Source organism: Sminthopsis crassicaudata, chromosome 1, assembly GCF_048593235.1.
Source record: "Sminthopsis crassicaudata isolate SCR6 chromosome 1, ASM4859323v1, whole genome shotgun sequence".
Classification (NCBI taxonomy): Eukaryota; Metazoa; Chordata; class Mammalia; order Dasyuromorphia; family Dasyuridae; genus Sminthopsis; species Sminthopsis crassicaudata.
Window position 1 is genome coordinate 546892086 of NC_133617.1, and position 17713 is coordinate 546909798.

The 17713-nt window shown below is 33.7% G+C and overlaps 1 protein-coding gene and 1 pseudogene across 1 annotated transcript in view; one reads left to right on the forward strand and one right to left on the reverse strand.

Annotated features, from left to right (window-relative positions):
• The window catches only part of TRIM36 (tripartite motif containing 36), a 59910-nt gene that overhangs the window by 37204 nt on the left and 4993 nt on the right, over positions 1–17713 (forward strand). The window contains 5 exon segments of the mRNA XM_074281993.1: positions 2965–3060; positions 7383–7636; positions 7961–8072; positions 8074–8086; positions 16072–16365. Of these exon segments, the coding sequence (XP_074138094.1) occupies positions 2965–3060; positions 7383–7636; positions 7961–8072; positions 8074–8086; positions 16072–16365 (769 nt within the window).
• Positions 3293–4594, reverse strand: LOC141552250 (lipolysis-stimulated lipoprotein receptor pseudogene; annotated as a pseudogene).

Sequence of the window (17713 nt, forward strand, 5' to 3'; positions counted from 1 at the left end):
TGGTGATCAATGGATTTAAAAAAAAACAAAACTAATTTACCCTCTTATTTTAGAACTTTAGAACTATTAAATTATTAATAATTAATTAATTAGAAATTATTAATTAGAACTAATAATATTATTTTTAAAAAGAGTCTTGATACAATATGTTCTAGTCCAGAGGTGTGGGGAATGGTGCCTTAAGTCCTTCTTCCTGTTATTTTCTGAGTTCTGTTGGGGATCCAACCTTGGCCACTTCTTTTCACCCTTAAACCACAACTAGGTCCCCCAGCCATACTGTTCCACAAATACGCTTGACATTTCTCATGAACTTCTGTCTTGTATCACTAGTTGCTGTTTCAAACTGGATGAATCATAGATATTTCAAGTTCACTATGTCTGTAACATAATTCATTATCATTTACTCAAAATTTACCCCTCTTACTTAATTTTCCTGTTTCTGTCAAGGATAGCACTCTCTTCTAAGTTCGCAACCTTAGTGTTTTCACATTCTATTCCATTGTCAAATCTTGCCCAGGATACCTCTATAAGATCTCTAATATATTCATTTTCTTGTCATTCATCACAAAGCCACCACCTTAAATTCCCCTTGGACTATAACTAGTTTTCTAATTGGTCATCTTGCCTCAAATCTCTCCCCACTGAACTCTTATCCTTTACACAGTTGCTAAAGTGATTTTCCTTAAATACAAGTATTATAATTTCCTTCCTTTAGTAAGTAAATTTCCTCTAGACATTTCAAACTTAACATGTTTAAAATTAAACTAATCTTTCTTTCCAAACTTATCTCTTTTGAGCCCATCCTTCTAGTCGCCAATATTCAAAATTCTGGTGTTTTCTTCTACTCCTCACTCATTAACCCCACATACTAAATTTTACCGTTTTTATTTTCACAGTGACTCGCCTGTGAAAGTGTACTCATTCAGACACCTATCATCCTAGTTCAGTATCTCATCACTTCTTGCTTGGAATATTATAATAGCCTCCTATCTTGTATCCTTGCTTCGAATCCTTACCCTTTCTAATAAATATACAACTGTCAGACTGATTTTCCTAAAGCACAAATCTGGCCATATTACCTTATTCAGATTCTAGTGGCTTTATAGCCTAGACTTTTTCTACCTTTCCAGTGTTATTGTACATTATTTCCCTACATGCAACAGTGAAATTAACTTTCAGGTTGTTTTTATATATGCTCCCCCTCTCTCTTCATTTGCCTTGATTTGTTCTCCATGCTTAGAATATGTTTTTTCCTAATTTCCATAAGTTACAGAATCCCTTGTTTCTTTCAAGAATCAGTTCAAGTGGGGTCAGCTAGGTGGCGCAGTGGATAGAGCACCAGCCCTGAATTCAGGAGGACCTGAGTTCAAATCTATTCTCAGACACTTAACACTTCCTAGCTGTGTGACCCTGGGCAAGTCACTTAACCCCAGCCTCAGGGAAAAAAAAAAAAAAAAGAATCAGTTCAAGTGCCATTTTCTGTATAGAGATCTTTCCTGACCATCCCCATTTCTGTAGCTCATGGTGCCTTCTCTACAAAAATATACTATATCTATTTTTTAATACTACCCACTTTCAGTGAAAACAAGATCTCAAGTATTCACAAATTGCAGAGTGGGTCATTATTTTGAGGGAAGCGGTAATAAATGCTGTCTTCAAAGTATTCTGGATCTGTAAAAATATAAACTCGTAAGTTCTCACCAATGCATTTTTCTAAAATAGTCAGCTAGTAGATAAAATGAGCTGAAAACAATTCAGTTTGAGAAGATGTTAGCAGTTTGAGCAGAAGCTTTAAAACATTCTCCCATGAACCTGGGGCACAATCATCTACAAATATACACATTGTTTGTTGGAAGATTGAGTCCATATATAAGGTATACTGGCAGTGAGTCCATGTATAAGGGAATATGACTGAGGCAGTTCACAGTTTCAGGATAATAGGGCCCCGATTTCCTTTTTATTTTCTTGGTGTGTCCTCATTCTCCATAGCTAGACTCTTGACTGCCAGAACTAGTTCTGTCTTGAATATATAATTGGCTACCTTCATTTCTTCCAGAGGCAGTCTTCTCAGGATTGCCTTTGTTTGCTATCTGCGTTTAGAGATTGTATTCTTTTCTTTCTTAATTTCTTTCTTTCTTTCTTTTTTTTTTTTTTAAAGTGAACCAGGGACAAAATTCGTCCTAAATTTTCACATTTCTTAAAGAGATAACAAAAATAGAATCCTCCTTTTCATATTTTTAAAAATCTTAGCTCCTTTTTGTTTCTTGTCCCTTTTGTTCAGTTGAGTTAACGTTCTGATCAATTTCTTCCGGTGTGTGTGTGCGTGTGTGCGTGTGTGCATTTTCTAGTTAGTTTGTAAACTCCTTGAAAGCAGGAGCTGTTTTTACTTTTGTTTTTATAATCTTAGAGCCTAGCACAGTTGGCTGACATGGGAGTACTTAGGAAATGCTTATTGATTGATTAATAATTCAATTTTTAAAATGTATCATAAAGTGCAGTTAACTCTGGGATTGTTAGCAGACCTGATTGTATTGTCTCCTATGTACTATAGAAAAGAAAAAGAAGTGTTGTGTTTTTTTTTCTTTCCCTTCACTAAATGGTTGTAGGTAGTAGAGCTAACAAAGTAATAATTGAATCTTAGTAAGCCAGGACCTTGAATAAATTGCATAGTTCCTGGCACATAGTAGGTGCTTAATAAATGTTTATTGAATTGAATCCTTCCTAAATGTTAGGAAAAAATGTTATTTTTTATTATGTTTGTTTTGTAAACAGTTATGGCTCTGAATATTTAGGGCAAGTGATAGATTTTTAATAAGTGAGTAGTTGATTTTTATTAACCATATGATACAGACTTTCAGGGAAAGATAAGTAGATTAAAACCTATTTTCTTTTATTTCTTTGATCTTTTAATTATATTTTTAAAGTTTTGTTAATTTGCAGTACATTATTTATATATTTTAACAGGAAAAACTTTCAAAGGACATTGATTACCTTATTGGCAAGGAGGGCCAAGTTAGAAGCCAGATATCAGAACTGAACTTGCTAATGAAAGAAACAGAGGTAAGTTTTTGACTGGTTCTGGCATTTTATTTGGGAAAAGGATTTTGGGAACTTGTAAAAAAAAAAATAAAAAACCCCACACATTTTGAAATATAATAGAAATGATCAGTACAGTTAAAACTATGAATGTTGTTTTTGCATGTTATAAACTATATTTTTCTCTTAAAAATGTGATTTCTCCTTTGAGATATGATTACTCTAAACTGATCTCTGCTTTTCCAGAAGAGGCTGGATATAGGGGTAGGGTTATTATTATTATTATTTTAATAGAATAGGGTCTATCTATCTCATATGATAGAACAACAGTGTATGGGGTGATGATTGATATGGTATCACAATGAATACTGTACTTACTATACTTATCTCAGTTCATACTCATCATGAGTTATCTAAGAAAAAATACACATAACTTCAAAATATATTTTTCCCTTTATTGAGAATAAGTGGAAGAGAGCATCCCCTCCTTCCACACATATAAAAACATGCAAAAATTATGAAAATCACAGACAACCACAGTGGGTCAGACCACCAGGCTTTCCCAGCTCAGAGCTAGGTTCTTTCTGAGTCTCCTTTCTTGGGAAGACTCTGATTCATTGTAGGGACCTGGAGCTGGAGGATATTAAGAGTTCATTTTCTTTTCTCTATAGGGTTTCCTCTCCTCTTTCCCTTTTTTTCTTAGCACCTCATCCAGAAAGCACTTAGTACTTAAAGAAGTAGTACTTAGGTTTCTAGATCAGCTGTGGTTCTTCTGTGGGAGTCATTCAGGGGATTGCTCCTAGATCTGAATCATTATAGTAGAGCTCTCCAGTTTGGGGAGTAGAGGTTATCTCTACTGCAACTTTGGGGAGCTGCCTAAATCTTGCTCTGGGCCCTTTCTGAAGGGGATGTCCTTCTGAATTCTACAGGGCTGGACCTAGCCAAATCATCCAGGGCATCTACTAGATGGGCTCGGGTTTACCCTGCTCCCCAACTTCCATACAGATACCAGGAACATTCTCATCCCCATCCTCCTGGAATTCTTTGGGAGAGGTAGTCTAAATATTTGTCCTGGATGGGAGTGAGAGCAGGGCCCTGGTGGAGCCATGAGTGCCAGTCATCTTCAAAAAGGGAAATCACTTCTCATAGCCCTCTCCACATGGCCATTTGGCAGGCCAAGCTGGGAAGGGTCAAGAGTTGTCAGTCTCTCCTTCTCCATGTAGTGTAACACCTTCGTGGAGTCATCCTGCAGGTTGGCCTGAATGTGATAAGCATTTTGTACTTCCAAGTCTCTGCTATTGTCTGTGCCATGAAGAAGGGGCACTTGGATGCTATGGCCACCAACTGAGCTCTGAAGCTCAAAATCCCTTGCAAAGCCATTGCAGACAGGACTTAGTGGGATCCTGGGTACTGGAGAAGGAGCCTTGATTGGAGAGAGGTGAGCATAGCTGCTGGGTGCATGGATACTGAAGGCATAAGTGCTTGGGACCCCCGAGATGGCAGCTTTACCAGCAGCATACAAGGCCTTAGGACAGCAGCACTTGTCCGAGAATGGTGATCAGTCAAGTTACAGTGTTCCCTGCTTTATGGTCCTCACCCTCAATGTCGGAGTACTGTCCTAATATTCCACATAGAGAGTATAGCTAGGGTACCAGCAGGGATCTGGGCATTGAGTTTATTGTCAGTGCTGGCTGAGGAGAGTGGAGAGTGTGTCAGCAATGAGATTCTGGCAGAAGGACTTATATTCCCAGATGACAATAGGACTGGTGGGCATTCTTGACAGCTGATAGGTGAGTAAGAGAGTCATGGTCTGGAACAGGATGACCATTTGAGTGAGTTTGGCCACTGTGACCTGGATGTAGCCAATAGGAGGTGAGCACCAGTGGGTCAGCAGGAACAGCCATAAGACTGTGGGTCTCATCCTGGGGGCATGCTTTTTGTGCCCTGATCACTGGATCCATGGAAGCTGCATGTGTCTCCACTGCTGGTCTGCTCTCAGATACGGTTGCAGAAACAAAAAGTATAATTTAAATTTTCATATATTTAATTTCCCAAATTAGATTGTCCATAAAGACAAGTATTATATTATGATTTTTCTATATATTTTTCTATAGCATATTACTTTTAAGTGCCATGTATATATTTCTTTGTTTTACTAGTAAAGCCTTTCAAGTATTTCCATCTCCACCTTGAACATTTCAAACTGGATATATTATAGTCATATCAGGTTCAATCTATCCCAAACTGAATAAGTTATATTTCCCCCAAAATTAACAAATCTTATAGACTTTCTTATTTCTGTCCCAATGGTATCCCTATTCTAATAGATTTTTAACTTGGAAGTTGAATTTGATTCCTTATTTTTCTTCCCTTCCCCCCATTTGTTTAAACTGTTGACACATCTTTCCTGTTTCTACTAAACTCTTAACATCATTCTTTTTATTTACATGACCATTATACCTTAATTTATCTTCAGTGCCTTTTGTCTGGATTATCATAATAACTTCATAATTGGTTCCTCTCTATAATCCATTCTTCACATATCTGCCAAAGTATTTTTCCTGAAATGTATATCCGACTGTGTTTCTCCTCTATCAGTATATGCTTTTGAATTTTAAACTCCACGCCCTGTTGCTGGCCTAGCTTTCAAAATTTAATTATATATTATTTCCTTTATAGAACTCCATGGTCTAGTCAAATTGTCCTACTTGCCATTTCCTCATATGATACTCCACCTCCTATGTCTATAACCTTTGCATCCTCTTATCTCCATTTCTTTTTCACTTCTGGCTACATGCTCATGCATTCACCCTCTACATGAAGTCTTTCTTAATTCCTCCAGCTGCTTAAACCCTTTTTTCTGCTGCAAACTTCTTTATATTGTATATTTATCTTGTGTGTTTTGTAAGTGCTTATTTATGTACATGTTATCTCCTTAAATAAATGTAAGTGTCTTGGAAGAAGAGATTATATCATTTTTGTCTTTGTATTTTCAGTGCCTAGCACTTTGCCTAGAAAATAGCTGTCAGTCTGTGAGCTATTTATTCAGTATCTACTTGTACCATGCCCTGTGTTAAGCAGTGAGTATTATATACTGAAAGGCAAAAGACTGTACCTGCCCTTAAGTAGCTCACAGTGTGATGGGGGAGAAAACTAGTGAATATATATATGTGCTGTAAAGAGGATACATAAGAAATCTTTTTAACAGAGAGAAGGCACTTGAGTTAAGACATTGAGATTCCTGTAGAAATTGAGAATTTAACTGGAATTTGAAGGAAAGCAACAAAATCAAAAAGCAGAAATGAGGAGAGAGAGCATTCTAGGCTTGGGAAACAGCTACAGAAAAATGCCCTGGGGTTGAGATGGGAGTGTCTTGTCCAAGGAACTTAACCAGAGGTCGGTATTAGTGGATTAAAGAGCTGTGGGAAAGTTAAGATGTAAGATCAGAAAAGGGTGGGGCAAGAATCAAGAGAGTACGGCTAGTGTAGAGGGGATGAGAGGCATGAAAGAAAGCCAAGGAGATCTGGGGATTGGAGAGAGACCAGAATTTGGTATTGGAAGGCAGGAGTAGAGGTGGAAAGTCAATAAATGACAGTAAGTGCTTAATGATTGATTGTATCTATCAAGTATTTGATAAATATGTCATTAAAAAATACTTTTTTGTTATAGTGGGTTATTTCCATTGCATGCTGTCTAAAAATTGAATTTGTTATTTTCCCCCTCTCCCTCCTTCCAAATTTTCCTTTTACTGTTTAGGGTACCACTATCCTGATTCCCACCCTTGACATCAATTGTGACTTCTCACTTTCCCTTATATTCCTTATCAAATCTGTTGATAAGGCCTGTGAATTTCCCTGGTGCAGACCCTCATTATCTCCATCCAATTCTGTAATATTTTGGACATTTTCTCTGGTTGTCTCCCATACCAAGAATTTGCTTTTCTTTTTCATCTCTGCCTCCTGATTTCCCTGACTTCTTATAATTCTCAGTTAAATTTTTCACCTTCCATAGGAAGCTTTTTCCAGTCCCTTTTAATTCTAATGACTTCTCTTTGTTATTTTCCACTTATTCTGTATATAGTTTGTTAGACCATATTTTTTTGCATATCATAACACTTTTTCAAAATAAAATTAGCACCTAATTTTCTGGGTTACCCCAACTTTAAGAGCTAAAATTTCTCTGCTAAAAAAAAAAATTCTTAGTTTGATCTTCTTCCCCCTTCCCTCCAATGAATTATTTTAAAAATAGTGCTATTTGAATTAATTAGTACTTGTAACTATAATTTAACTGTAATTTAATTCTTCAGGATCATTGCAGTATGGTAACAAAGTTTTGCTTTCAAATAGTGCAATGGAGAGAGGGCTAAAGAAGAAGCAGCTTCACATTTTAATAAACTCTTTGAAGTTCTGGAAGAGAAGAAGTCATCTATTATCAAAGCAATTGATGTTTCAAAGAAATTAAGATTAGACAAGTTCCAGACCCAAATGGAAGAATATCAGGGACTTTTGGAAAATAATGGACTTGTAGGATATGCTCAAGAAGTGCTTAAAGAGACAGATCAATCTTGCTTTGTTCAAACAGCAAAACAACTCCACCTCAGGTATCATTTATGCTTTTAATTTTAAAATCTTTTCATGAAGTTTCAAAGTGTTTTATTCAACTTAAAAAAAAATTATGATGCTGGAGAAGCAAATCATTTAGTCTATCAGCCTTAATTTCCTCATCTATACAATTGATATGATACTACTTTTCCTTCCTCTCAGAGTAGGTATGTTTATGTATTTTTAAAATATTGTACACTTAATTGTAATTGTTCAGAGATTGAAAGATGGGACCTTTCATATCAGACATCCTATGTGACTTCAAAAAATGTAGTTAGTTTTAAAATATTTTGATATTAAATTATTTCTGTTCATTTATGTAGAATCCAAAAAGCTACTGAATCTTTGAAGACCTTCAGGCCAGCAGCTCAAACGTCTTTTGAAGACTATGTTGTTGATGCATCTAAACAAGAAGAGCTTCTTGGAGAATTAGCTTTTTTTCTCTAATGGTAAGTTTTAAAATTCACATACATACACACACAGACACACACAGACACATACACATACACTAATATTTGTCTTCCAGCCTTAACTAATTACATTAACTACATGTAAAGAAACCAAAATCCCTCAGGTGATCAAAAAGTCACTAAATCATAGAATTTCAAAATTCAAAAGGATTTTTGATTCTTTCTGGTCCAAACCAACCCTGAACAAGAATCTATTCCCATGCCATATGGAATAAAATAGCTTTTGCTGAATGACTTTTTCTTAACTCTTAACTCTGCATCCTGGCTTTCAACTTCATCTTACCAAAACTACTCTCTCCACAGTTACTCTCAGTTTCTTAATTGTCAAATTCAATGCTTTTTTTTTTTTTTTTTTAAATTATTCTTTTTGACTTCTTTGTAGCCTTTGCCACTTTTGATCACCCTCTCTTCTTTGATATTCTCTTATCTCTAAGTTTTTATGACATCATTTTCTCCTAGTTCTCTTATTATCTATTATTAGACTGATCCTTCTCAGTTTTCATCTTTGCTTCATATTAATCTATATTACACCTGGTTAGTGTCATATCCCATAGGGAACTATTCTGGGCCATTTCCTCCTCTACTGCTTCATTTGGTGATCTCATTTCCTTCCAGAGATTCCATTTTCATCTTTATGTGGATGATTTTCAGATTTATTTGTCTAGTTTTAAAAACCTTTTTGTCAAGTCCAGACTCATGTCTCCCAACTGGCTAATGATCACCATCTGAATGTCCGGTAGATATCTTAAACTCAACATGTCCAAAACAGAATTCACTGTCTTTCCCCCTTCCCTCTTTCCAGACTACTTTTACTGGTGAGGGCACAGTCATCCTCCCAGTCCTCCTGCCTTCCGACCTAAATGTCAGCCTCATTCCCATATCCAAGAAGTTGAGTCCTTTGTACATTCTTTCTCTGCACCCTTCTGGTGTAGGCCCTCATTGCCTCAGGCTGGACTTGTGCAGCAGTCTGAGGATTGGTCTTCCTCCCACAAATCTCTTTCCCACTTTACTCTTGTTCTCCATTCAGTTTGGCAAAGTGCTCTTCCTGCTTCATCGTTCCGACTATGTCATTCCTCTATTTGACAAACTCTTGTGAGTTTGGGCAATCTTTGATATAAAATATGAAATCCTCTGGTGTCCAAAATACTTCATAATTAGGCCCCTTTGTACTTTTCTATTTTTCTTAAACCTTTTACACCACCATGTGTATCTCCACTATGTACACCACCATTGCCCTCCTTACCATTTTTTGAACAAGACATTTTATCTCCTGACTCTGAGCATTTTTACTGACTATTCTTCATGCCCGGAATGCTTTGCTTCCTTGTCTCTTCCTTTTGGCTTCCCTAGCTTTCTTCAAGTCCTAGACAAAATTCTGTCTTTTATAGTAAGCCTTTCCGGCTCCCTCTTAATTGCAATGCCTTCTCTCTGTTCAGTATTTAAAGTTTATATAGCTTATTCATACATAGCTGTATACATATCTTCCACATTAGATTCTGAGTTCCTTGAGAGTGGGGACTTTTTTATTTTTGTATCTCTAGTGTCTAGTGCAATGCCTGCCTCTTAGTAAACAGTTAGGTATTTGTTGACTGGCTCAGCTGACTTTGACTTTAGAGCAGGATAAAAAAAGCAGAATCTTATCTATCAACACTGACGCTGCCCTCAAGTGAACTTTGTAAGTATTCTTCAGAGAAAGATATGGAGGGCCTGCTATTACAAAGTTATGAGTCGAAATGTTGTGTAACTATTGTTCTTTGCTATAATCATTTGAGTAATTATCTTTTCTAAAGAGCTAGTTGAGTCTATTGATTGATTGTTAATGGGAAGCACACCATGGTAGACATTGGGAGCTTTCAGTATTAGGAATGTCACCCCCAAGATTCTTGAATTATGGCATATAAATTTGAATTCTCAAGTTTTATTTTCCAATAATACAATTGTTTTCTGTAATAGATGTAGTAGCTTAGTGTAGGGATCCCTTTTGTGTGACCTCAGGTATATAGATATATATCTATATAAAATAGGTGTGCAAATCAAACATTTATTTACTGATAATAAATCACAATTTCATGATCCCTACATTCAGTTACAAAAACCTACTTGGGACTACAAATCAGAGTTTAAGAAGCTAGGCCTTAGTAGATAGTAATAGGCAGTTTTAGCACTATTTTTTCTTTTTACTTTAAAATCCTTTTGATTTGATTTGCTCGCTAGGTGGATATTCTTAGCAGCCCTTGTTAGAAGCACTTTATTTCTAAAATTGAGTCAAAATGCTGCTTACCTGAAGTCTTTTGACTGAAAACAACAACAGCAACAAAATCACTTTTACTTGAAATGTTAATCAAAAGTTATGAAATTGAATGACATTTGAGTAAGGATGATCATACTATCCAGTCTTAGTTGAATGACATTTGAGTAAGGATGATCATACTATCCAGTCTTAGGATCCCACACATGCATACACACACACACACACACACACACACACACACACACATATATATATGTACACACAAATATAAATATATAAATATGCATATGTGTATGTATAGATATATAATATATATTAAAATTAATGAGGATACAGGCTAGGTTTAACACTAAATTGTCTAGAAATTCATTTAATCCATCATACCTAGACCTTCAATCTGGACAGATAACTGTTAATGAAACTTAGTTGCTATTTAAATATAATGTAGTATTTGTTGTTAATAAACATATTGACTTCATCTTTATATTCTAGCAGTTTTATATTCTTAAGAAATAATTTGTTTTCTAGAAGAAACAGTTCAGATGTTTACTATCTAGAGAGTTATGGATAATTCCTATATAATTTTAGCTAAGACAAATGTAGATATTTTAAAAGCTAACTATTGCTAAGAAAAATATTTTAGTAGCATATAAGAAAAATTATAGTCATTTAGTCTTCTACTAGTTTCCTAAACCATTTAGTAGTTTTTCTTTCCTTCTTGCCCCCATCCATAGAACTTTTTAATAAAATAATGCCTTATCTCTTGTATAGTAATATTCACAATATTAAAGGATGCTTGCATTTGCTAGATGTGAAGCTAATCTGTGTGTTACTATGTTGTAGAGACTTGATAATGATCTTACTCTGCCTTTTTCATCAGTAGACACTGAGAAGTATGGCAGTAGTTCCTTAGATGCAGAGGCCTTGGACCTTGAAGATACAAACAAGAAAGTTCATCTAGCCATGTCATGCTTCTCTTGTCCCTGTTTGATTACTAATAGTTTAAAAAAATATGGGTTACTTCCTGTGTAGTTTCTGATATCGTGGAAGACTCTTTTATAGATATATATTTTTTAAGCTTTAGAGGAATAGGAAAGATTGAAGAGTAAGTGAAGGAATAGTGTAGAGGGAGAAAGAGAACAGGAAGAAAAAAAAACAAAAAATAATCTTGTTTTTTATTTATTTTTGTTACTTGCATCTTTCTTGACATTTCCTTTTATTGTAGCCATTAATTTTAGAACATCTTTTGTAAGTAGTATTTTGCCAAAACTATGCAAGATAGTGTAAAGAGAATAGAGGGTTTTAAATCACAAATTCATCTTTAAAGGTCACTAACCCCTTTCTTTTACTGAAGAAACTGAAGCTGAGAGATGTATAGTGACTGCTTTATGGATCATAACTAATTATGTGCACAGTCCAGATAATAACTCAGAACTTTGCACTCCCAGTCTCTTATTGACCTTACTCTTTACCTGTATCACGTAGCCTCACCGTTACCTTATACTTTGCTCCCTGGATATATATTGTTTGCTTCTGAATTACTCTTCATTTAAACATCAAAAAGGAAAAATATTTTTCAGTATTTCCATATAAACAATAGAACCTAGAAAGGTGCTTATACATGAGTCTGACTCGTTATGTGACTTTTAAAAATTGATTCGGCCATTTACTTTATTTATTTATTTACTTACTTTTCTTTTCTTAGGCTGGGGTTAAGTGACTTGCCCAGGGTCACACAGCTAGGAAGTGTTAAGTGTCTGAGATCAGATTTGAAGTCGGGGTTCTCCTGAATTCAAGGCTGGTGCTCTATCCACTGCACCACCTAGCTGCCCCGGTCATTTACTTTCAAAGCAGTCCTGATATACTTCTGAACTTTTTATTTGTTCTTTTGTACATTTTCTTTAAATACCTTAGTAGCTTTCTTTTTTGGGGGGGAAGGGAGGATTATTACTAACCCTACTTTCCCAATTTCCTATCCCCACTTAAAAAATGAGAAACCCCTATAACAAATATAGCATAGTCTCATAAAACTAATTTGTAATTGGTTGTGTTTGAAAATGTTTCCTTTTGCATCTTGAGTCCATTACTTTTGTAAGTAGGTAAGTAACTTGCTTTATTCTTTATCGTTGGTCCCCTGGAGGTGTGAGTGTTCTTTAAATTGTTCAGCATTCTTAAGTCTTTAAAAAAATTTAACAGTACAGTTGTTATATTATTTTCCTAGTTCTGTTCACTTTTATTCTCTGTTGATTCTTATGTCTTCCTAGGTTTTCTGAAACTGTACTTTTTATCATTTCTTATGTCCCAATAATAGCCTAATATATTCATATGCCTTTGCTTATCCATTCCCCTATTGATGGCAGTTACTTTTGTTTTGAATTCTTTGCTATAATAAAATTTTTGTATGTTGAAGATCTTTTCCTCTCTTAGTGATAGCTTTTGTGGGATAAGGTTAGTTGAGGTGTTAATTGGGGCAAAGGGTATTTGCATAGCTTAGACTATTTGAGACCAATGTCAAATTGCTTTACAGGATGGATGGACCAATTTATGACTCTATCAGTAAGTGCACAAATGCCTGTTTTTCCTTTGTTCCTCCAACATTTGCTATCATTTTTCTTTTCTTTTATTTTTACTAATTTTTTAAGTGAGAGGTAAAACCTCAGAGTTTATATAATTTGGAACATCTTTTCATGTGTTTGTTGATTGGTCAGATTTCTCTTCCTTTGTAAACTGCCTGTTTATAACCTTTAATCATTTGTTGAGGAATGACTGTTGTTAAATATTTGAATAAATTCTCTCTATATACCTTAAAATATCAGACATTTACCAGAGAAATTTGCTGCAAAGATTTTTTTCCAGATAACTATTTTCCCCTTTTAATTTTCCCTTCATTGATTTTGTTGCTTCAAAATGTTTTCAGTTTTATTTTTTAAAAAATTATTCATTTTATCTTCTGTGAACCTTTATTTTGTGTTTAGTCATAAATTCTTTATACTTATTAAAGACATTTTATTTATTGCTCTTTGAACTTTTATATGATGACTATATGTCTTATGTAATGTATCCAATTATATTGATTATATTGATATGTAGTGTAAGACATTGATTTGTACTTAATGGTATTCAAATTACTTTCCAAATTTTTAAGAAGTTTTTTTCTGACTAGTAGTCCTAGTAACTAGGCTTTATTGAACACTGTGCTACTGTATTTATGTGCTTTGTAGCTAAAAATTAGCTTTTTAGCTGATCTGTTCTATTGATGAACTCTCAATTTTTTAACCAGTCAAAATAGTTCTGATGAGTGCTACTTTGTAGTATAATCTTATATATAGTGCTATAATAGTCCCTTTCCTTCACACTTTTTCGTTTTGCAATGCTATATGAAGACATTTAGTTCTTCCAGATAAATTTTTTTCTAGTTCTATAACTGCTTTGGTAGTTTGATTGGCATGGCAAATAAATGAATTGATTTGGACAGTATTTACATTTTTATTATATTGGCATGTTCAAACTATATGCAATCTATTGTTTCTAACTTTTCTAATATTTTATTCAGGAGCCTAACCCCTTTCTTGTTTATCTTTTTGTTATATTTGTCTAGGGTACATTAAGAAATATTATTTTTATCATTAATTTATTCACTTTTTCTCTAAGTAGATAGATGTTATGCCATTTGGTGCTTATAATATTAATTTTATTGTCTGACATTCCTTTAAGCATCATATTGTTTCCTTTTTATCTCTTCTTCCCTTTTTAAAAAATGTTCTTGAAACATCACAGCTTTAGTTCTAGTCTCCTAAAATATCTGGGAATCTTTCTATTTAAAAGTATATTTCTTTTAAATAGCATATTGTTGAATTCTACCATCTAATTTGTTCTACTTTCTTCCTCCCTTTTATGGATAAATTCATCTTATTCATATTCATGTTTATGATTATTAATAGTATGTTTCTTTCTAAGTCTCTCATTTATACTTTTCTTTCGATTCCACCCCAACTAACTCAGTAGTAATCTATAATTAATATGTTTCATTGCCCTTTTTTTCTGTTTTTGTTATCCATTGTCCAGTCACATGTTCTTACTTTTTCTTTCTTTCTTTTCCCCATTTCATGCTCTACTCTCTGTATTTGGAGGATTTTTCAGCTCTTCTTTGTCTGAGTCATATAAAAGTCAAGTTCATGTGATGCCTACTCCTCCTTTTACCCCAATAATTTTCTCATTATGATTAGAGATTGTTTTATACTTCTCCCAGAATATTCTTTTTGCCCTTCTTTTTTTTTCCTTTTAATATAATGTATATACATACATACACACACACGTACACCCACACACTAATCTCAGACTCAATTTATTATATAACTTCTTCTATAATGCTTTGGATTCTGAGGAGAAATTTGGGTTCTATTGTAATATAAATGATTCAACATCATTGTAGTCCCTTCAAATGATTCTGTGTTTCTTTTTATGCTTCCTGTTTGCATTTGTGTTTCTTCCCAGCTCTGGTCTTTTTATTAGGAATATTTGGAAATCTTCTATTTCATTAATGGGATATTTTCCCCCTTTAGTATTATGCTGTGTGATTGATTGCAGTTTATGTTGTATCAAGATTTTTCCTTTCAAGAATTAAATAAGTTCAAGATATCAAACCAAGAAAAAAAAAGAAAACACTATAAATATAACATCAATAGTTTCTCCTTCGTTTAAAGTAAAAGTGATTTTTATACTTCCTGACTAAATTTTTTTAAAGAAATTAAATTTATTGAAATATTTTATCTGTCTTAACAGTACATTTATATACAGCCCCAACTACAAAGTTTATGTTCCCATTTTAAATTAATAGAAAAGGGGAACATATCTTTTAACTTTGGTAGTAGAGTATTAACAAATTATTTTTTTTAAATGAATTAGTTTTTTATGATTATTTTGTATATCTTTTTCAAAGGTCCAAATTAAAATTTTTTCTAAGTATGTTTATTTTATTTTTAAAATTAAATTTAATTATTGTTATTTTGTTTGTTTGTTTTTTGCTGAGGCAATTGGGATTAAGTGACTTGCCCAGGGTCTAATAGCTAGGAATTGTTAAGGGTCTGAAGCCAGATTTGAACTCAGATCCTCCTGACTTCAGGGCTGGTGCTCTATCCACTGCACCACCTAGCTGCTCCCCAAGAATGTTTATTTTAAATTGAAACTTGAAATGCTTTTAATTTTTATTTAAGAAGAAAATGAATAAAAATTATGTAATTGTTAAACTTTTATTTTTAGTCATATACAATATATTCCAATGATTCTATTTTCATTTTTCAATAGTCAAATCCTGAAGGTTTGGCCTTCAAAGTAGTAGAATACAAATCTCTCTAATCAAAGATTTTTTTAACACTTGATAAGTGAAGGGAAGTAGTCAAAAAAATAGAATAGATGGTATATAGAGATTATTATGTGTTGTTATCATTATAGGCATGGCATGTGGGTCTTTTTTTTTTTTTTTTTAACTTCAACCCATCCATTTCCCAAATTTTACTCTCTCATTTCTTTTTCTTATTCTTTTGGTTATAGTAATATATATACTTATTTGTTTGATCCTATGTAAAAAAAAACAAAACAAAACAATTTTTAATGGCAGTTCAAGAAACCATATCAGCAAAGTTGCTCTTGAATTTAAAAAAAAAAAGTGGGTCCAGAATATATGTGTTTAATATTGCTTTCTTTTTAATTTTAGGTGTAGATATACCAGAAATCAATGAAGAACAGAGCAAAATATATAATAAAGCCTTGATAAGCTGGCATCATCCTGAAAAGAAGAATAAAGCTGATAGTTATATTCTTGAATATCGAAAGATTAGTAGAGAAGAAGAAATGTTAACCTGGAGTGAGACAGAGGTCTATGGTACCAGTAAAGTAATTTCTGATCTTGAAAGTAACAGTAGCTATTCCTTCAGAGTGAGAGGATATAAAGGTTCAGTCTGTAGTCCTTGCAGCAGAGAAGTGATTCTACATACTCCTCCAGCTCCAGGTATTATGAAGTTTCAATCAAAGAAATGCAGAATTGAAAAGGGTCTTGTTAAATATCCTATGCTTGGCAGTATAATACAAAGAATGTTAGATTTGGAGTCAGAAGATTTAGGCCATTCCTTGTTTTTGTCACTTGACCTCAGGCAAATTTGGGCAAGTCTCTTGGTCTATAAATTGAGGTTAGATTTGAGTTGTAAGGGTATCTTCCATAGTTTAGTAATCTAGGATTGTAAAAGTTGGTCGGTTCTACCATATTTTAATCTGTTAAATTTGGTAAGGAAAACTTTGTAATTTATTTATTATGTTAGAATATTTATATTTAGTTGTAATTTTATTTCAAAATCACAATTATGAAAATTTTAAAGATTTCTCTTTTAAATGTATAGATGAGAATAAACAAAGTAGTCTTAAATAATTTGGATTGAATTATGTATTCTCAGATTTGTATTTAGATTAATTGATAAAATTACTAATTCATTGTCATGTAAAGTAGAAAAGAATCCTCTTCTACACTTTGGGAATTATATTGACTCTTTCCCCCCCCTCTCCCCTTTTCAAATTTGCCTTTTTTAGAATTGACAGGCATTTTTTTTTTCATTTTTATTTTCAGTTTCACATTCTCTTTCACCTATCTCTCTTGCATACCCATTGAGAAGGCAAGAAATATAATAATCACAATATGTAAAACGTTTTCCACATTAGCCATGTTCTGGAAAAAAAAAAAAAAGGCAAGAAAAGAAATGCTTCAATCTGTATTCTTAAAATCCATCAGTTGCATAACCAGAGGTAGTTAGCATTTTCTATTATGAATCCTTTAGAGTTGTGGTGGATCATTATATTAATTATAATTACTAAATCTTTCATAGCTTAATTTCCTTACTACATTGCTGTTACTATATAGATTGTTCTCATTTCACTTTGTATCAGTCATATAGATCGTAACAGATTTTTTCTGAAACCAGTCACTTTGTCACTTCTTAGAGCAAAATAGTATTCCATCACAATCAAATACCACAGTTGGTTTAGTCATTCCCCAGCTGATGGGCATCTCTTCAGATTCCATTTCTTTGTGACAACAAAAGGAGCTGCTATAAATATTTTTGCATACATTAGGACCTTTTCCTTATCCTCATATCTCCTTGGAATGCAGGCCAGCAGTATTGCTGGGACAAATGGTATGCACTTTTGATAGCCATTGGGCATAATTCTAAATAGATCTCCAAATAGTTGAACTGATTTACAACTCCACCAACAGTGCATTGATATACCTATTTTCTCACATCCCCTCCAGCATTTGTCATTTCTGATGAGTATGAGGTGGTATTTCAGAGTAGTTTTAATTTGCTTTC